The sequence below is a fragment of the Theobroma umbraticum genome, unplaced genomic scaffold (genome assembly GCF_002168275.2).
Source record: "Theobroma umbraticum cultivar Fairchild unplaced genomic scaffold, ASM216827v3 scaffold_95.0, whole genome shotgun sequence".
Taxonomy (NCBI): domain Eukaryota; kingdom Viridiplantae; phylum Streptophyta; class Magnoliopsida; order Malvales; family Malvaceae; genus Theobroma; species Theobroma umbraticum.
This window is the reverse complement of record NW_018397257.1, coordinates 10,992,108-11,013,331: the sequence shown is the minus strand read 5'-3', so window position 1 is coordinate 11,013,331 and position 21,224 is coordinate 10,992,108. Positions and strand designations below refer to the sequence as shown.

The window sequence follows — 21,224 nt, the reverse complement described above, 5'->3', positions numbered from 1 at the left end:
AATTATTATAAGTTATAGTAATGTTTATATATAAATTAAATATATATAAATATATTACTTTATTATATATATGAAATTAACGATATAACTTATTTAATTTTTATATGAAAGTTTGTATAAATAATAACTAATTATAGACAATATGTTATAAAAATTAAGGTGATAACTAATAGTTATTAAGTGTAATCACATAAAATAAGTCTATTATAAATTATAATATATATTTATGTATAAACGTATATGTATATGTATTATATTACTTTATATATATATTGAATTAACGATATAACTTATATGTTATAATGTTTTAATTTTTATATGAAAGTTTGTATAAATAATAACTAATTATAGACAATATGTTATAAAAATTAAGGTGATAACTAATAAAGTTATTAAGTGTAATCACATAAAATAAGTCTATTATAAATTATAATAATATTTTATGTATAAATTACGTATATGTATATGTATTATATTACTTTATTATATATATGAAATTAACGATATAACTTATATGTTATAATGTTTTAATTTTTATATGAAAGTTTGTATAAATAATAACTAATTATAAATAATATGTTATAAAAACTAAAGTGATAACTAATAAAGTTATTAAGTGTAATTATATAAATAAGGTTTATTATAAGTTATAATAATGTTTATGTATAAATTATGTATATATTTATTACATTTTATATTATGAACATTAATAAGATGTAATAATTATAACATTTTAATATGTAGGACATTTACTATTATACATTATAATATTACCATATAAGTTATATCATTTAAAATATATAAATTGTAATTTTATATTAATATAGATTTATAAATAAATAAATATATAGTTAATATTAAATTACTATGATTATAATTTATATACATACATAAAATAAATTAATATATTTTAAGTATAATATTAATTTTTCTTAATATATATAATATTATAAATATTAATATATAAAAAATTAGTTTGATTTTTAGGTAAATTGGTACACAAATTTTAAAATCGAAAACTAACCAAAAAATCAATGAAACCAAATATTAACTATATAAATCAATTTAGACTAATTGATCTAATAAATTAATTAGATCGAACCATTTTACTCAAATTATTTTTAATTTAAATCATAATTAATCTTGTTTGATTTTGTTTACTCTTACACATTATAGTACCACATCTAGTAAATTTTTTTTTTATGCTTTCTTTTATTGATTCACGTCACGTATTAAGTTTGTGATACTTCCTAGTGAAAAAAGTATTAAAGTAATCACGTGATAAGTTCGTAATATTTATATATAAAAAATATTAAAATAATTACGTAATAAATCCGTAATACTCACAATGAACATAAAAATATAACAAATACTTTTCCACTTAAATATCTGATTTAAGAAATTAACACAATTGCGGCTGAGTCACACTCCGGAAAGGAAACAGGGTGAAAAAACAGAGCAGAGGATTGGTCAGGTTGAGTTCCAAACCAATGGGCTAGCTAAGTTTAACTATGGTTAACCCAAAGTTCAATCGTGAAATTGACCATGGTTAGTTAGTTTTTGTCAAGGATGTTTCAGAATACTCTGCTAGAGTGACAGAACACTGAGGGATCTCTCTCTTTCCTCTCTTCACTGCATATTCTGTCGCGATATTTTTACTTGTTCGCGGCATACCACGACATGAGATTTTAACGCCATAATCAAAAAATAAATCAAAAAATAAAAACCTTTTTATTAATATTAAAAAAAGATTTAACCTTTTTTGTTTGATCGGGGATCTCTTTGTTTGTTCTGTTTCTGTTTTCTATAGAGAGGGAGAGAGAGAGAGAGAGATTTCAGTTTTAATAGCTTAAAAAGGTGAAAAAAGATAAGAACAAAGAGTCAGGTGGTAGAGAGAGAAAGTAAGAAGAAAAAAGGTTTGATTTTGCAGTTTGGAGTTTAGTGATATGAGAGAGAGAGAGAGAGACAGATGAATTCAGATGGGGATGCGGTGGTCGTTTCCGTACCTGATTTCTGATAGCCGATTAATGTTCTTTCCCATCTTTTCTGTGTAAAAATCAAAGAAACCCAGTTTCAAAAACCAACTAAAATTTTTCAAGTTTTAACGGATCATCAAAAGTTGTGTCTTTCTAGTAGTAGGAACACAGTGTTTTGAAGAGTAAATCAGTGGGGGGTTTGTTTTTTTTTATCCCTGTTGAAAACAATTTTCTGTCTCATTTGCCAGTCTCTTTCTTTTACTGTTTAATCGTCACGCGAGGGAAAGAGAGAGAGAGATAGAGATTAGGCAGAGAGAAAAGGAAAGGCAGGCTTTTGCATTAAAAAGGTGTTCCTTTTTTTTTTTTTTTGAAAGACAGGAAAGAAGGGTTGTTTGTTTTTTGTTTGGTTTTTTTAGCAAAAAGGTAAGAGATTTTTCATTAATGTCCTAAAATTTAATGAACTGGGTTTACTTTTTCAGTTGTTGTTTTATTATAACTTCTTTCTTTCATGTCTCAAACTTAAATTCATTACCAATTCTTGGTCTGTTCACAGCATTAACTCAGAAGTTCTAGATTTTCAAATCTTCAAAGTTTCTTGTTTTTTGTTTTTTCTTCTGTCCCCAAAAGAAAAAATTTTCCCAACTTCAGAGGCTGATCAGAAGAGACCCCCCAAAGAAATGAAGGAACCAGAAAAGAGCTTGGATCCACAGCTATGGCATGCTTGTGCTGGATCCATGGTTCAAATCCCACCAGTGAACTCCAAAGTCTTCTACTTTCCTCAAGGCCATGCTGAGCACTCTCTCTCCTCAGTGGATTTCTCATCTTCTCCTCAAATACCGGCTCTTGTTATCTGCCGTGTGGCTTCTGTCAAATTCTTGGCTGATACTGAAACTGATGAAGTTTATGCCAAGATCATGCTTATACCATTGACAAACAGGTGACCTTGATCTTGAGAGGGAAGCAGCGTTTTAGGGTGATGGGCTTAATAGAGCGGCTGATCGCCCGAGGTGATTGAGGATGGCCCGTGTCGCGGGTGACGCGGCGGCTTCGGTTCAAGTGACGGGAGAAGACTTTGATTTGGTTGTATTGTGGATCGGTGGGGTCCGCGGGTCTGATAATGTCGAAAAGCCTGCTCTTTTGCTAAGACATTGACTCAGTCTGATGCAAACAATGGGGGTGTTTTTTCTGTTCCAAGATATTGTGCTGAAACCATTTTTCCAAGATTGGATTACACTGCGGATCCTCCTGTTCAAACTGTTATAGCCAAGGATGTTCATGGTGAGATTTGGAAGTTTAGGCATATCTACAGGGGGACTCCTAGGAGACATCTGTTGACTACCGGCTGGAGTACTTTTGTGAACCAGAAAAAACTTGTTGCTGGGGACTCAATTGTGTTCTTGAGAGCCGAAAATGGTGATCTTTGTGTTGGTATTAGGCGAGCAAAGCGTGGGATTGGGAATGGACCTGAGTCTGGTACTCCAGGTTGGAGTTCGGGTCTTGGAAATGGAAATGTGTTGGTCCTTATGGAGGGTTTTCAGCTTTCCTGAGGGAGGACGAGAGCAAGATAATGCGAAATGGAAATTTGGGTGTGGTGGGAATTTGAGAGGAAAGGGAAAAGTGAGGCCTGAGGCTGTCTTGGAGGCTGTGGCGCTTGCTGCTGCTGGCCAGTCATTTGAGGTTGTTTATTACCCTAGAGCAAGCACACCGGAGTTTTGTGTCAAGGCATCTGCAGTAAAGGCGGCAATGAGGATACGTTGGTGTTCCGGGATGAGGTTCAAGATGGCTTTCGAGACTGAGGATTCTTCCAGGATCAGCTGGTTCATGGGGACTGTATCTTCTGTTCAAGTTGCTGATCCCATCCGATGGCCTAATTCGCCATGGCGGCTTCTCCAGGTTCTATATTTCTCTTTCATTCTTATGGATTTGTGTGAAATCTTGGTTTATTTCTTTGCTAAATTAGCACCTGCTAAGCCATGTTTATTAGCTGTTTTGAAATCGGACACTGTCATCTTGAGTTTTGCAGACTGCATCATAGCCTTATAACCTCTTAACCCTGGTATCATCTAGTATAAATTGGGTCGTTCTGATGGATTAGGTAAATTAATGAGCTTTATCCAAGTACAAATTAGCTTTTCAACCTCGTCTTTTGCAGCACTATTATGACTCTTGGTATACCATGTTTTCGATTCTTCCTAGTCTTTTCAGGTCTGGAACTGCTTTCCTGTATCAGCGCCCTCATTCAATTTTTCTATAACCGACTTTGTTCATGTCTAGCTTGTTTCGATGGATTCAACTACTTTTTTGCCTGCTAACATTATGTTACCACAAATACTCTGTTTCTAGTATGGTATTTAGTGAATTGTGGCCCAGAGTGCCAACTTGATCATTCCTTAATATGGCAGGTGTCTGTCTGCATGACATTGTGGAATTCATTCGCTAACACGATTCTAGCTGGTCATGAAATGATACAAGGGAACGTGCTTTTGCTTTTGCCTATAATCGATATTCATGAATATTTTTAGCAATTTGGTTGTTTCTGGTGCATTTGCTGATTTAATCTAAAGGACAACTGTAATCTGTATTCTGACTGAAGAAATCAACTTGCATCAAATTGTCTCTTCGATTTTTGATTTGGTCGTCCTTGTTGGTAATAAATGCTCGATCGGGGACTGAAAATTTTATCATGCCTTTACTCTTTCTGACAGATATAGTTCAGTTTGTCCCTTTATATAACTATAAGTGAATTGCTTATGAAAACAGATATCTGATACAGCTTGTTTATTAGCTGTACAAATTTGTTCTTGGTCATTTAAGCTTTCAGGCTTTTAGAATTACTTAATTGTATAATATGTGGGCAAAACGAAAATCATTCCGGAGCTTAGCTCCATGTATATATGGGCTAATCACAATAAATCATTAATCTTTAGATGATTAATTTTAAATTCTCTAGATAAATTTTACTCTTTGGATTCTCTTTTGGTTCCTCGAAAGACAAATCAACTTGCAGATGCATCCTAAAAAGTGGATGTCTAAGCTTTCTTGATCCGCAAAGGCATTAAAATAGTTGTTACTGTTTACCCCATTCCTTGATAAGAAATTAGTTGATGCAAGAGCCACAGTTGGTGATCCTTGTCACAGCCCTTCCTTCTTACATATTAATTGCTGTTGCAGGTGACATGGGATGAACCAGATTTGCTGCAAAATGTTAAGCGTGTGAGTCCCTGGTTGGTTGAATTGGTATCTAACATGCCTGCCATCCACCTGTCACCCTTCTCCCCACCGAGAAAGAAGTTGCGGCTCCCCCAACACCTTGACTTGCCCCTCGATGGACAATTTCTGATGCCATCGTTTTCAGGCAATCCCCTTGGGCCAAGCAGCCCCTTACATTGTTTATCTGATAATGCTCCTGCAGGCATACAGGGAGCCAGGCATGCTCAATTTGGATTATCTTTATCAGATCTCCATCTTAATAATAAACTGCAGTCAGGACTGTTTCTGTCCAGTTTCCAGCGGTTTGATCCACACTCTAGAATTTCTAATGGCATCATGATGGCGAGGCGCACAAACAGCAATGATATCTATCTTGCTTGCTAACAATGGGGAATTCTAGTCAGAAGAGAAATCTGATAACGCAAAAAGACACCAGTTTTACTCTTTGGTCAGCCAATACTTAGATGAGCACGCTCTCTCGAAGCTGTTCAAGTGAAGCTGTCTCTCAAGTTATTAACGAAAGAGTTCATTAGATGGTAATGCAGACAAACCAAAGATTCTTCTGATGGTTCAGGATCTGCTCTTGACAATCAATTTTCTACGGAGAAGTCATCTCCTGCTCGATTTTTGTGGCACCCGGACTATCGAACCACAGAACCTGGCCTGGATACTGGCTATGCAAGGTATTCTTGGAGTCAGAGGATGTGGGACGAACTCTGACCTGTCAGTTCTTAGTTCTTATGAAGAGCTATATAAAAGGTTGGCCACATGTTTGGTATAAAAGATCAGAGATGTTGGGCCATGTGCTGTATCGAGATGCAACAGGTGCCGTCAAACAAACTGGAATGCCATTCAGGTATCACTTGAAAACTCCTAACCGTTTTTCAGTTTTTCTGTTCTTGCAAACACAGAAATCATGAAGTGCAGTTAGCTTCTTCGGGCTTATGTTTACACAATCTGTCGTTCTCCGCTTTGTTTTTGTAGTGCTTTTATGAAGACGGCCAAAAGATTGACAATAAGGATGGATTCAGGCAATGATACTGTTATAAGGTCAGTCAAGCCTTCTCAATTTGTTCATCTTTCCTCTGTTTATGAATTTCAAACCAATACAACTGACTCGCTACGCAAAGTTCTAAGCTTGTTGGTTTGCTAACAACTTGTTCTTACTAAACCCGATAACCCTTTTTTCCAGGTCATGGCTCACGGGGATTCGAACTGCTGAAAATGGACTAGACGGGCCAAACAAGACAGGTCCCTTGAGCATATTTGCATGATTCAGAGCCATTGTCGATAAAAAAAAGATGAAACATGCGTGGATCTTTCAAGAATTAACAGTATCATAGACTTTTTAGCTCCTCTTAGGGGATGTCTATATAGCTTCTTGTCCAAAGTATTTGTATCCAACAGAACATCCATGTCTTTATAATCTGCTGAATGTTTTATCTGTTTATGTTGATGTTGACCATCACTCCATCCACTTAAAAGTACAATTGTAAGGAACTCTGTTTAGCTCTTGTTTCCCACATATGCTTCATATTGCAATTGAAAATTCCCCTCTACTATTTTTTTTTTCCGAAATTTTTTACAAAGGCATGCATTTTGATGTTCATTGCCAAAGAAAATACGGGTAAAATTATTGCTTTTCAGATCAATATAATCTTTTGAAGAGATGATTAATCACAAGTCTGAATTATTATAAATCTTATGACTAACCATTAAGATTCATTTGAGATAAGACCTGAATCGTTTTTTGAAAGGAAACACAAACATAAGGAGAAGTGAAGAGGTTGGGATCATAAACACAGAAAACATGGAAGACTTGTTGACTGTTCCAGCAGGTTTGACAGCCAAGGTGGGTGTGGTCTGGTTCAGGGTTTGTAAACACTGTATCAAAAACTAACGCAAATCCCAAAACTGAAAACTAGAAAAACAAGACAAAGATGTTAATGTCTTTGATGAGGGTCCAAATCAAAACCTAAAGTGTGTTTTTTTTAACCTTATAATTAATTAAATTAATTCAAAACTGGCCACACGTGAGGTTGAGACCAATCACCAAACACCAATGCGGGCTTGGAAGATTGGAAGTGATCAATATGGTCCCACGTGTGGCCCCGCTTTCCTCGCCGTTTTTGATGGTCGAGCCCTTTCCTATTTTCAGCTTGCATTTTGACTCTACTCCTCTTCCTCTCCCCACTTGAAACTCAAGCTTGTCATTTAATCCTCATTTTTTTTCCCATTTTCATTAGCTTTACAAGTTAGAATCTGAATCCCACAATATCTTATGACAATACCAAAAATGGGTTACGCTTAACAATTTGATATTTCAAAAAATAAAATAAAAATATTATAATGTACTTTAAGAAAAAAAAAAGGTTTTACTTTAAACCCAAGACGTGTTTAGTATTTTATATATAATCGATTTAATAATTATTATATAATTTTTTATTTGAAGAAAAGAGTTTAAATCGTTTTTATTTTTTTGTAGTTTGTTATTATATAGTTTCTTAAAGATCAACAAAGTCAAGTTTGGTCAAAGAGACAACAAATTTTTGAAGTGAGGGAAGACAAAGGAGGTGAAAAATTTGGTGGGGGAAATGGATAAGCCTTCTCACATCTTGCCATAGAGCATTTCACCTTTGCAATTTACTCCTTTCTGGTTTTCAGTTCCCCATTTTATGGGATATGTTTTCCATTAGGGTTGATATTTTACATTTTTATGTTCTTTGTCGGGGATTTGGTAATATTTAATTAACAAGAACCGAATTCCCATGATAAAATGAAAGTTAAACATGACTTACATCTCTTGTAATTTTAACCTTTTTATAAGATAATTCGTATTATTTTTCGATTAGTATACCGTCAATAATATCTCTTTTCACACAAAATAAAATGATTGATTTTGTTCAATAATAAGAATGATAAAAACTCAAAACCCATTGGATTGAAGGCAGCAAAAATAAGCATAGAGCACTGAATCCAACAAGGAGAGCTGTTAATGGGTGTTTTAAATGTTGTAAGACTGAGTTTGAGCTTTCATCCACTTTGAACATATAACTAATTAATTACTCCAATTAATGTTAAACACACAAGATCCAAGAATACTGCCAAAAATGGCACTTTTCATCAACAATCCCTCAAACCCATTTTTTTTTTTCTTAATTATGACTATTTTTGTTTTTTTGTTAGAACAATATAAGGAATCATCAAATGTGATATTAATTTGTCTTTAATTATTTCTAGAATATGAGGGGTTGTTAATTAGATACTAAATAAAATGAAGAAAGAAATTAATTTTGATATTAAAATAAATAATTAATTGATTAAAATTTTGGGATTTAAAATTTTTCCTTTTGGCATGGTTTAAAAATTAATTTAAAAGAGAAAATAATTACAAAGAAAATAAAAAGAGAAAGTCTTTAAGCATAAACGACAGAGATTTGATGACGTGGCTTGAAAGCCCCGTTCGTGCGGTGGACCCCAAATGGGGTGTCTCTGTTTTGTTTTGTTCCTTCTGAAGGTGAAAGATTTTGACTTGCGTTGGATTGGGGTAAATTTTCTACAAGTCGTACGGTAGAGATTAATTTCTCCTGCGTCTCATGTACGGTCAAGATTTCTTCCGTTTTTACCGCCGTCGCCGAGGATTTGGATGACGACAAAACAAAATCTCATCTCATCTCGTCTCCTCTTCTCACGGTCAACAAAAACCAAAATATTGAGATTTTGACTTATCGTGATATATTTAACTCTCCATTTTCTTAAAGCTCCATTTCCTTTCCTTATTTCTTTTATTATTTATATTATTATTATTATTGTCAAAACTTTATTCTAATTCTTTTATTATTAATTTACTTTTATTGCTTGAAATTAAGCCTTAACATAATTTTTAATTTGATAAATAATGTAATAATTAAAATTTAAGATTTGAATTCCTATCCCGTTAATCTTTTTATTTACCAAAAATATATATTTTGCTTTAAGCTCTATATATGAAAATGTTTTTGTTTTCATTTAATTGTTTCTTATGTAAAGCGATAAAAATTTTAACCATTACATTAATTTTTTTTGTACTAGCAAGTTATTTAAGTTACAACCTAATAAGATAAATATCAAATTTTTAGGTTCTTTTAGAAAATAAAATGGGTTTATATATTATGTATATGACAATATATAAATTTTATACACCAACAGCGAGATTAATATGGTTGAGAAATGATTAAAGGAAAAGTGGTTAGTTAATTTGCAGATAAGGTAGAATTAATAGAACATCACATGTTTGTGTTGCAAAAGGGTTAGTTAGGTGTTCTGTTAGGTCATGTTGTCCAAATTATTATGGTTGGAGATCATGACATGTTTCCATACTTCACAATTTTTGTTTCTTTATATATATAAACTACCAGATTCTTTTATATAACAAAAAAGGAAAATTAATATATAATAAAATTAGTAGATAATTAATGAACCAAACAGTATTAAAATAAATATTAAAAAATTTATATTCAATGCATTGTTAGGGTATAGTCATTTAATCACAATGAATAATATTGATTTATATGCTAATTAATGGTGATTGTTTGCTAGACGGTCTTTCCTCCTCTCTATGTGTAGGCGTATGTGGATATATTTTCATATTAAAAATAAATTATTTAATCGTATCAAAAACAAGTTAATAGATGGAATCTAGAAATATCCAAATTTGAAGTTAAGAGAATTATGTGATTTTAGATCCAAAAATGAAAGGAAATGCGCAAAGTGTGTAGACTATCTTTTGGTAGTGGAGGAAAAACACCATAATCCTTCTGAAAGGACACCCTTACACAATTTGGCCATCAAATCAACTTGAAAAGCAAAACTAGAATAGTGAGTGAAAGGGCCGCATATTCCTCAACCCAAGAACAAACAAACAGAAACAAAAGCAAGGCTGCAAGAGAACGAAGGGAAGTGGGAGAGAAAAGGGTTTGAAACTATTTAAGAAGAGAAAAGAAATAAAGGGTTGTTTAGAGGATTTTGGAGGTCGATCAATGTCACAAACAGGGAAAAGAAAATGAAGAAGAAAACCAAGTAAACAAATTTCATCACTTTATGGTCATGGGGATAGTCAAAATACATCATGATGATTGAGGAGGTTGTGTTTTTGATGATCATGGAGAGCAAAGAAAAAGATAATGGGGCTTTCACTATCAACCGAGAAAAAATTGTTCAAACAATGCAATGATGATATGATAATGCAAAATGGCATAAGAATGCGGCCAACCCCACCCACCCTTTTCCACAGGATTTATGGCGTGTTGGATGTGAGTTGATGGTACACAGAGTTTTGACAGAGTTAAAAACTGAGAGAGAAGAAGGGAATCAGGGTCAGCTGTCATAACATGAATGATGTGAAGTAACTTTTTTGCAGCCTCTCTTGATTTGGGAAGTGGGAGCAGAGGATTCGAGGCTTTGATTAAGGAGAGAGATGGTGGACTCAATTTGGGCACGTCGAAATAAGCATACTGATAAGGACAAAAAGCAGACAAAGAAATGATCAGTGGGACAGAGGAAAATAATGGCTACTGATATTGAGGCAAAGCCGTCCCCATCCTCTCCACTTTATAGGTTCATCTATGTAGTTTTACTGCTCCTCATCACATGATTCGGATCGTTTTCAATAATAAATTAATAATCAAAATCAAGCATCTACAAGAAGAGAAGATTAAAGTTCAACCTGAGAATAAGATTAACACCAGTTTCAACCCATCATTAAACTCTGTTCCAAGAAAGGACAAGGAGGCACAACATTGAAGAAATAAACCATGAGAAAACCTGGCAAATATCAAGAAAACACCGCCAGGATGCTGGTTAGCAGGAGATTAATGAATTGACAAAAATGAATAAGCCTCTTATAGAAGGTCAGTTTTATAGAGAGATCAGGACAACCTTTGCATATCTACAGAAAGCTCAGGTATGACTAAATTGATCCCGCGTTGCCAAGGGAAGCAGCTGTATGTAAGTAGAATATTTGTAATCCAGCCAAAAGCTAAGATATCTGCTCAACAAAATGGTAAGATGACAGGATTCTGGGGCAATCAATTGGGAGCGTTGAACCTAAATCCTTAATGTCATAGAATGCGTAATATCAACCGAAAACTCCTACAGCTTCATGGAACCAATTCTATCTTTTGAAGATATGCCGATTTATTGCATCTGACAAAATAAGCAATAGGGTACAGACAGCAGATAACATTAATCACACAACACATTAACATTTATTCTATAGAGCAGCCAATGAAGTGCTAGATATGCATAGTTCAGCAAGTTAACACTGTATTTTATTTTGGTACTTGGCAAGTTTTAACACTGTTTGAACAGCTAAAGAGTTAAAAGTTTGGGTCCCTTAATGGAATACAAAGTATTAAGCTACATATCAAGACTTCTTCACTCCTCGTTGGATCTTCATCATTTTATATGGACATCGAACCTGAAAAAATGAAATTAAAATCTCAGAACCCATTTCCAAGAAACTGCTTAATGTTACTACTGAATTGCAAATGCGTCACAACATGCAAGCTAAATATATTCATGATGGTCTAATAAGATTCAGGGACACATGATCAAACATTAATTATGGTTGAACTGATAAGTACACTACACGTGAGACAACACATCAAACCGGGTTATTCTACACATGATCAAGAATGAGAACTGGCAAAACTGACAAGCCCATCTCAACTCAAAAGCTTCATTGATTTAGATAAAACAGCTGCAGACAAGAAGAAAACAGGACTTTTGACTCTGGAGAACAGTTTCTCCCATCCCTATAAAATGATCACTGCTCTCCAGAAAGGAACCCATTTTGAAATAACATCTCAAAGGCTATGCTTTGAAACTTTCAGTAAACATAACGTGACCATAGAGTTATGGGTCAATCTAATTACAGTATGTTCGAATAATGAGAAAGAGAAGATCCAGGGGAGGGAGACCTTTTCTGTCCCTTCTTTCAGGGGATCCAGAACATAGATTTCCCCACACCACAAAAAAGGCGACCTAGAGGGAAAGGCAAAGGGTTTGAAACTTTCTCCTGTGGTCCAATTTTTAACCCTGCTACTAAAGCACTCCACAAGATAAAAGGTAATGGTAGAAGAGTAAGAATTATGGCTTTGTGACCACCAAGTACAAGCACATTTCCTCAAAAAATGTAGGTCACTACCGTATAGAGTTGTTAAGTACCACTTAATACTTCCCCTTCCTCCACCACAACCAAATGGGAAACAAGAATCCTCTTTGCTCCCTCTCTTGATACATCATTAAACAGCCTCCTCTACCTTGCATTCTCCCTATCTACCACATTCCCTTTTCTCATCTCCCTCCAAATTAACTCCCCACGATAAAATTAACTATGTAAAATTATATGAAATAATTGCAATTTCTCGCACTAAGCCAGCCTAAAACTTAACGGTACTAGTTTGGCCACCCTAAAAACATAGGAATGTACAATAATACAAGCAAAAAAATGATGCAACAAATCACAAAAAATGCAAGCAAGATAGAAATTCGGTGCTGGCTTAGGAGCTTAAATGGCCTAGAAATATAGAGATTTTGGTATAGTATATGTTCATGTTTGATTGCATCATTAGGATATAATAATATAATTTCCACAAAGCTTAGTTTCTTGAAGGCTAAGTAATTAACCCTCTACTTCCAAGGATTCATACAGCCAATACATAATGAAACACACACTAAAAAAACAAAAACCATCTATTGGTAGACTCTAGTCTAAGGTTTACAAATGAAAAGCTCGAATTATTAAAGCTAATATCCATTGAGATATTGAAATAATTGAAAAATAGAAGTTGTTATAAGAAAAAGTACCAGAATTAGGGAAAGGAGGTGAGGGGGGGGCGGGGGGCGGGGGGATCAGTTGTAGTAGAGCTCGAGGCCCATGCCATCGTGAATCTCGTAGTCTTTGAGGGTGATGTGGTCTTTATAGATGGTGTACCACTTCTGGATTCATCTTCTCGGGTCTGGTTCCGGTCTGGGCTGCCACCAGATTCTTAAGGTCTCCGATGGTGTCGTCCTCGTTGCACTTCACCCGCACCTTCTTCCCCAGCCTGTCGTTCAACACCACCTCTATCATCTTCTCCTTCTGCTAACGATTGCTTCTCATTATTATTATCGGGAGAGGAATATTAATATACGACACGTCGGATTCCGGAATTTCTTTAGGGGTATTTTAGTACTTGTCCTGCACGCAAAGATTCTCATGACCAGTGATGCTTCACACGTGGCATTTGGTCCGTGCCATGCAAAATGATTTATTTTAGCTATTTTATTTTCCTGACAAATAATCATTGATCGTTTTATCAATAACATTGCTTTTCGAGATTAATGTTTTAATATAATTAATCAAACTTGTTGAGTATATTGATTAAGTCGGTCAAACATTAAAATTTATAAGATTACTTAATCGATTGAGGTTAACTCAATTAATAATCCAATAAATATAATTTATTTGATCATATTATAATTTCCAAATCGATTAATAAAAGTTTCAATCGAAACCGATCGATTTTAACGGAAACTTGCTCGTCCTAATGATTTATTTCCCTCCTAATGATGATTGCAGTCAAAATCAGTCAAAAAGTTCCAATAAAACTGCAAGAACGGCAGAATCAAGAGACCGAGTGGGTGGGAAGGGGAAAGGGAAGGGGAAGAAGAAGAGAGCTTTCCAGCCATTAAAATTTAAGATTAAAAATATGATTGACTAGGGGGGAAACCCTTAAAAGCAGTAACGGGAAGAAACAAAACCTTGAATGATAAACAACAATAGAGAGTAACAATAAACCACTAATGAACAGTGTAATTAACCATAAGCCAGAGCCTACCGTTCAATCCCCATCTGGAAACAAAATTATACTGTACATTATGAATTTCTTTGCTGCTTCGGCCCCTCTCGTCAACCAAAAATGTGATGTCGTTCTCGGATCCAACTTTCCAGGTTCAGCCACGAGACTTGTTTCTCCGGCGTTACTCCAAAACAGCAACCTCTTGATCGACCCTCCAGTAGTTTGCATCGTTGAACTCCTTCATCCCAGCCCCACCATCGTCGGAGTTCTCCTTTTCTGGTACCTTTGGAATAATGTTCCTCTTCAATGGCCCAGCTTCCCCGACTATTCCTTCTTTCAAAGCTTGTTCCATTGCCTTCTCTGTACCTTCTAATTCCACGCCTACAAATTCAACATCTTCTTCGAACAAAGAGGGCACTGGTGGTGGAGATTTCTCACTTGTATCACTGCTTGCTGATCCGTCACTCAAATCCATGGAATCTGAGGAACCGTTAGGGAGTACGGGTTCCCCATTTGAGGGAGACCCGACATCAGTAATTACTGTCTCAGTATGACTGGGTTGGCTGACATCTAAGCTGTCATCATCAAGAAACGGGTTCTTGCTTGAACCACCCACTTGCAAATCCGAAGATTCTCCCCATCCCACCCACTCAGGTAAAGGCCTACCTCCAAACAAGTCCTCGTTTTCTGGTGTGTCAAACCTGAAGAATCCCATATCGTGAGAAGCATTTGCTCTCTCACCTTGTGGATTCAAGTTTCCACTACTCATGAAATTGTTAAATCCGTTCATCGCACTGGAAGTAGATGTGCCATTCACTGACTGCTTGCTTTCATTCAACTCATCCTCCTCTCCAACTACCACCTCATCATCACTACTGCTGTTACCACCATTTGCGGTGCCATGCAAGTTAATCTCATCCATCACCTCTGTGGGGGATGTGGCCACAGGTGCATTACCGATTCTGTCATCTTGGAATGCAAACCAGTTGGAATTTGTGAAGAGACTGCTGCATTAGAAAAACATAGGCCACAGTCTTCATTAATATGACTACTTTAACAAAAGACCGTAACTGTTGATTTACAATCACATTGGTTGCAGTCTCCATTAAGATGACTACTTCAACAAAAGAACTTAAAACTGTACATTTTTAAAAGCTAAGGCAATTGAAGGTATAAGTAACAAGAAGAAAACTGACCTCCCTTGGTCATCACCAAGCCTCAAGGACGATATGACAACCTCAGCAGATTCATCATCGAAGTATACATCCTGTAAATCCAAAAATACATTTAATATCGATTTAGCATTAAAAAGATGAAAATTTCCAATATGTTTGATGTCTCCATCACTCATGGTGGGTGATCTTAATATGTAATCTTTATGTTACCACCAACGTCCTTCATAGGCAAATATAAACGACAGAGAAAGAATTTGATTATTAATATAGATCAGAGTCACTAACCTCATCATCTCGATTGAAAGCACCATGATCCTGAAAGCAGTTGGATAAAAAAAATTAAGTATAAGCAAATGGGTGGCTTTAAGAAACTGTTATAAGAATTCAAACTACATACTTCTTCATTGTCATCATTCCCATATATTTTGTATCTGAAAGCCTGGCTTAGGTTATTTGCTAAAGCAGCAACATCATAATCTCTATCATGAATATCATCCTCATCACTATCCCTTGTTCTGTCTTGCAATGCTGTTGGGCGGCTGCACACGAGAAGGAAAAATGCATAAGACCTTTTAAATGATTTTTCTGTTAGCTCTCACAACAATGCTGTTGCTGCAAACAGCAATAATGTGCCATAACATGAAATGGACTCAAAAATTGGAATCGTATTTCCATGACGGTAGTAAGTTCTCAATTAGTAGGCATTATATTGAAAAGGAAAGCCATATACACGCTTAAAGCGAAAAAGAGAACTAGAAGTCACATTTTGTAATTAATGTCATCTACAAGTTACAATCTGCTGGAGACAATATACAGCCCAGGAGCAAGCACTCTTACAAATGCCACATCTAGCATGTAGAGAATCTAGAGATAATCAACCTTCAATCACATATCCTACTAATCCGACAGCAATGCATATCAGAAATGAGGTGAGAACATACCCACAAGCCCATCGATAAACATTTTCAACTGTATTCCGTTCTTGCAGAACACTAGATTGCCACTCATTCCATTCGCTATTTTCCTATGATGAATATATGAACTTGTGTCAGCAACTTCAGAAAAGAATTAGTCATAAAGAATCCCAGTAAAATTGCCCTAATGCAAGATATAGATCTAACATTGCCCTAATGCAAGATATAGATCTAACATGCAATTTCAGCCAATGAAAAATATCAGCAATGTGCCAAATAACCCAAAAACTAATTGCGATGAACTTAATTCAGATTTACCATACCACATAAAAAGATTCAGACCCTAATTTCAAGTATAACAGAAGTTGTTAGCTTAAAACTAAAAATGTGCCTAACACCCATAAAATCCTGACAGAAGCACTCACACAACATTAAAACACAATCAATCCCCCACCTGTAGACATGCCTGAATGCGGCTGTTGCTGCTTCCCAACTGTACAAGTTTATTTGAAATACGTGTAATGTGTCCAATGTTTCCTACCCGTGGTGCACATTTTCCAGAAGCAGGTAAAGTTGGCTGTTTGACAAAAAAGGGGTTAAGCTGACTGCATAATCAGGTGGCATTTATAACAGCTTCTACTTCTATTAGTTATACTGCCCGAGAGAAAGATGGACAAAGAACACTATGATTAACTAGTCTACCTGATTACTATCACCAGAAAGAATTGGATTTTTGTCAGCTTGGAGAAATTTCCCGAGCAAATCACATTCATGAAGAAGATGATTCACTATTGAATCATTCTTGCTTTCCAGACATGATAATATTATACTCTCCACATGATGATGTAATGCATTGTTGTACGGATACCTGTATAATTTAAAATAAAGAGACCATGAATCTTAGCCTGCTAACAGAAATGATCCAACACCTTCCTCAAGAAGACATCAAGCACTTTCTTTCTAGATTCGAACTTCCAATAAGTTGTTTTCACTTCATTCCAGATGAAAGTTTCAAGCAAGAACTTACTCAAAGAAAAGATCAAGAACTCGTTGAATGGTCCCTGAGCTGACCAATTCCTTCTCGGCAGCTTCATTGCCAGTTCTTAACAGCACGGCAATGAACTCTACAATCTGAAATAACACAATAAAGTTAGACACGAGTATGCACAAAGTCTGATATATATTGAGCACAAACACCAAATAAATCATACAGGTGACAAGTTACAAAGTCCTCTATGTTGGTTGGCACGCAAAACTCATGCCAAGAATATTAAACAAACCTTTAGACGATGCTTCCCAAGCGGAGGCCTCAATTCTCCATATGTGGTAGGCAAAATTTTCTCATCAGATGACACATTCAAAAGCATGAGTAAGTCACCTGCACAAGAAGTTGTCTTGAACATCATGGCTCAAATTGAAGCCCCAACATGTTACATGCACCTAAGAATATTGAAAAAGTATTACAACATTTTGAGCAAAAGAAATCCGCACTCACCAAGTTTAGGTAGCATTGCATTGATAGTCTCCGAATTTACAGGGATTGGAGGCTCATACATATGTTGATTTCGGAAAGAATGCATCAAGGGAGAAGCAATTGCTGATCTTTTAGGATCCAATAATGAGATACAAACTGAGAGTGAGTGTACAAGGCCAGATTTTGAATGTGAATCTTCCAACGCATGACCAAATATCCTTGCAACAAAGCTGTAAATGAACATACTCAAATTTATAGGCCAAATCACAAACATATACACAATAGAGATTTGAGAGGGTGATGCAGGTAGGAAGGAGACAAGAAGGAACTAGCTATTAAAAACCTTGAACTAGAGAGTTTGGCGGCTAAAGCTGATGGGGCGTTTCGTGTTATTGCACATAATGTTTCTGCTGCATTAGCATGAACCTCAGCAGGACACTGATTATTGTAAAAAACAGGTCGTAAGATAATCATTAGAGAGTATGACAGACAATTGAAAATGTTAAAACAATATTTAGACATGAAAATAATAAAATAGAAAATTCTCACTTACTGATGGATTCAATTTATCCACAATCATTTCCAGCAAATTGCTGTCAGCTAACCATTGCATTACATCCAAAAAGTTGGGATATACATGATCATCAGCTCCAACTAACCGAACCAAAACCTGTGAAAAGGGTCATCTCATATCAATGTTCAACCCAATCTTATCAAATGCCAAACCATAGAGCATGAAAGTAACTAGTGCAGTAAAACAACAGAGAGAAAATCTCAGGTACCTCCATGATGGATGTGATTCCTATCAAATCAACCAGTTGGCGAAACACTTCTTGATGTACCTGTTAATAATCTGCCTCAGTTAAATTCATATAAATAAACGAATAAAACCACGATATCTTTTACATTTCAGAGAACATAGACCACTAACAAGCCTGACTTTGTCATGCAAGTCACTTGTAACATCATTACTGTACAGAACCAAGAGAACTAACTCATCCGCTTAAAAGGATTTATATTCTACAGAATTCTTTACATCAGTACTTCAGTACGTTTAACTGAGCTTACAGGTGACCGAAGTTTATAGGTGCATCATGCACCTCCATGTCAACTGGACCAGTACAAAATTGGATCAGGAACAAAGAAAAGTTCGAATTGACAGTTCAGATCCATACAACAAGTCTTAATTACAATAATTATCCAAATTTGAAGGTTATTGAATGCATCATCCACAAACATAGAAGACAATGTGCTTATTATTTTTACGAATCCTTCCAACATATCAAATTTGCAAGAAGCCTAAGAATGTCAAAGTGAACAAAAAAGGTTTTCTTACTTGAACATAGTTCATAAGCGGAACAGTCTTCCGTAGCATAAGGCATACAACAACCTACAATACCACAGAAAATGACATCTATCAAGTGGCAATAATAACCAAAGAAATACTCAAAAGAAAAAATAACACATGAAACAACACAGAAACCAATCAGAACAGGAGAAATCACACCTTACTGAAATAACCAGCCAGCAAAGCACTATGAGGACGGTTTGGTTCCAAGAAGGAGAAAAGTAAGTTCATCAACTGCAACAAAGAGAAATGCATATGAAACAAAATCAACGCAACTTCCCTGACTAAAGACGCATAATCAAGAATGAAAATGAAACACATACCTCTTCCTCCTCAACTAAAGTCTTCAGAATAACATCAATTTCACATGTAAATATCTCACAGGCAATGAATGGAAACCTAGGCATAAAAAAGGAACACATCATCAAGAAAAGAAATAATTAACATCATAAAAGTTACAACTCAAGTTGAACGGAAAGAAATTCAGTTCTTGATTCCGCATTTAGTGAAAATAACATACTTGAAGGCCCGTTTGCTGTCAGCATCCTCCTGAGGTTCTTCAACAACATAATGCAATAACTGCTCAACTTGCGCTCTATCTCGTAGACTGCACAAATAAAATTAACTATATAATAAGCATCAACAAAGCTAGTTCTCTATCAGAATCTACAAACACTCTGCCATCTTAATTATAGCAAATCAACTTCTGTACTCCAACAAATTACAACAGTCTAGAAACTAAGTTGAAAACCCAAAAGAAATACAAAACAAGGGAAGGCACAATGCAATAGAGAGGAGAAACTTACAAATTGATGAGTCGACTATTTAAAGCTTTGCACTCTTGGATTATTTCTTCCTCATCCAGAAGCTCTTCCAAAGTAAAGTTTTCCTTGTCTAATATCGACTCCACCTACGAAAGATCATCACAGTTCATGAAATTAAAAAGAAATCCAGTAAAAAATAACTCACAACAATATTCTTAGACCAATTTGTTGGAAACGGAGAATGAACATAAATCTAGAAAGCAAATCCAGCGAAACACATCATATGGCTCAACAGATTCTCGCGAATTCAAGTCAATATCAGTTAACACTGAATAAAATAGTTCAGCTTCAACTAAAATGAACTCCAGCCAATTCCAACTCAAAAACTAACTTAAAAAAAAAATCAAAATAAAATTAATCGAATTTGAACAATGATTTTTTCACAACGATGCGGACAAATCTAAGTCACCGAAACCACTTTCACTACGGCATCGTTGAATCCAAAGTAAATTTGAAATTAACTAAGCTTTAACACAAAAAGCGTTAATCCGAGCCTCCAAGAACCAAAAAGGAAACAAAATCTAACGAAAATCCACAAGCTCATTACATCGAACAAAAATCACTCCCAAACAAAGAAAGAAAACCGGAGTAGCAAGTAGAAGACTAACGAAATCAAGACGTAAAAAAAAAAAGTAACTAATTAAGCAGAATAAATATAAAATGAAATTACTCACGGGAGAAGAGGTGGACAGAGCTGTGAGCTTCCAAAACATGGTGAAGATGGGGAAATGTCAAGCGAAGCAGCTGAATAGATCTGTAAACCCTAAAAATAACCAGCGAATCTAGGAGTTGTCGAAAGAGGGGAAGCAAGAAGGAAAAACACAAGCGCGAGATTCAAGAGCCAAAATAGGAGAAGGAAGAACAATATAAAACCCTAATTCCTTCTGTTGCTAAAAAAGAAAGAGAACGAGTGGATCGATTAACCCCTTCCCAAAAAAAAAAGAAAAGGAATGGTAAGTAGTAGTAGCTGAGGGAATGAACAAAAGAAAAGTAGGGGGGCAGAGAGAGAGAGGGCTGAAAAAATGTTATGCTGATGGAAAAAGTACAAAATAAGGTACTCCTAATTTCACAAAAACCATTTTTATGTTATGGCCCATGAGGGGATCATCCATCACCGTGGATGGATGGATGTATGGTGATGATGGTGATTTGGTTGTGGTTTCGTGATCTCCAGGTCACTTGTGAGAAACTGATCCACAAGATTTTTTTCAAAGAAGGAGAGGATACTAAACTCACAGCGTCGATGCAGGTTTTTAAAGATCACAAACTCTTTTGATTTGTTTTTTTTTAATTAGAAACTTTGACACTTTGTTTAAAAATAGTAGTTGAATCCGAATCTTACCAATATTATTAATTTATCTCTAGTTTTATTTTTGATTTGTTAGATATTTAGAGATTATTTTTAATTATTTTTTATTATTGATATTAAATAAGCAATAACAACATAAGTCATATTTTACGGCACATACTCTATATTAAAA

General features: G+C 35.3%; 2 protein-coding genes and 1 pseudogene across 3 annotated transcripts; 1 reads left to right on the top strand and 2 right to left on the bottom strand.

The window, feature by feature from the left end:
• Positions 1-1,797: 1,797 nt before the first annotated feature.
• Positions 1,798-6,764, top strand: ARF10 (auxin response factor 10). The gene is given in 18 exon segments (XM_089782853.1): positions 1,798-2,913; positions 2,949-2,956; positions 3,046-3,105; positions 3,108-3,484; positions 3,487-3,565; positions 3,568-3,869; positions 5,148-5,550; positions 5,553-5,588; positions 5,591-5,623; positions 5,626-5,649; positions 5,652-5,701; positions 5,704-5,734; positions 5,737-5,859; positions 5,862-5,900; positions 5,903-5,960; positions 5,962-6,042; positions 6,171-6,236; positions 6,379-6,764. Coding segments are annotated over 18 exon segments (2,112 nt in total). The 5' UTR covers positions 1,798-2,653; the 3' UTR covers positions 6,461-6,764.
• A 6,315-nt stretch (positions 6,765-13,079) lies between these two features.
• On the bottom strand, positions 13,080-13,428 carry LOC110412820 (ubiquitin-like protein 5 pseudogene; annotated as a pseudogene).
• A 469-nt stretch (positions 13,429-13,897) lies between these two features.
• LOC110411781 (uncharacterized) lies at positions 13,898-20,991 on the bottom strand. Of its 2 annotated transcripts, none has more exons than XM_021422073.2 (19): positions 20,418-20,991; positions 19,726-19,829; positions 19,440-19,526; positions 19,243-19,318; positions 19,079-19,153; positions 18,908-18,961; positions 18,354-18,413; positions 18,125-18,241; positions 17,915-18,009; positions 17,593-17,801; positions 17,378-17,475; positions 17,125-17,228; positions 16,800-16,965; positions 16,552-16,674; positions 16,125-16,207; positions 15,581-15,722; positions 15,469-15,498; positions 15,205-15,275; positions 13,898-15,015 (listed from the first exon to the last, which is right to left on the bottom strand). In XM_021422073.2, exons 1-19 carry the CDS (start codon positions 20,454-20,456, stop codon positions 14,190-14,192), a joined length of 2,559 nt encoding a protein of 852 aa, XP_021277748.1. In that variant the 5' UTR covers positions 20,457-20,991; the 3' UTR covers positions 13,898-14,189. The 2 variants fall into 2 exon arrangements, with proteins under 2 accessions (XP_021277748.1, XP_021277749.1); XM_021422074.2 differs by having other exon boundaries at positions 13,898-15,012; positions 20,418-20,990.
• Between the last annotated feature and the right edge of the window lie 233 nt (positions 20,992-21,224).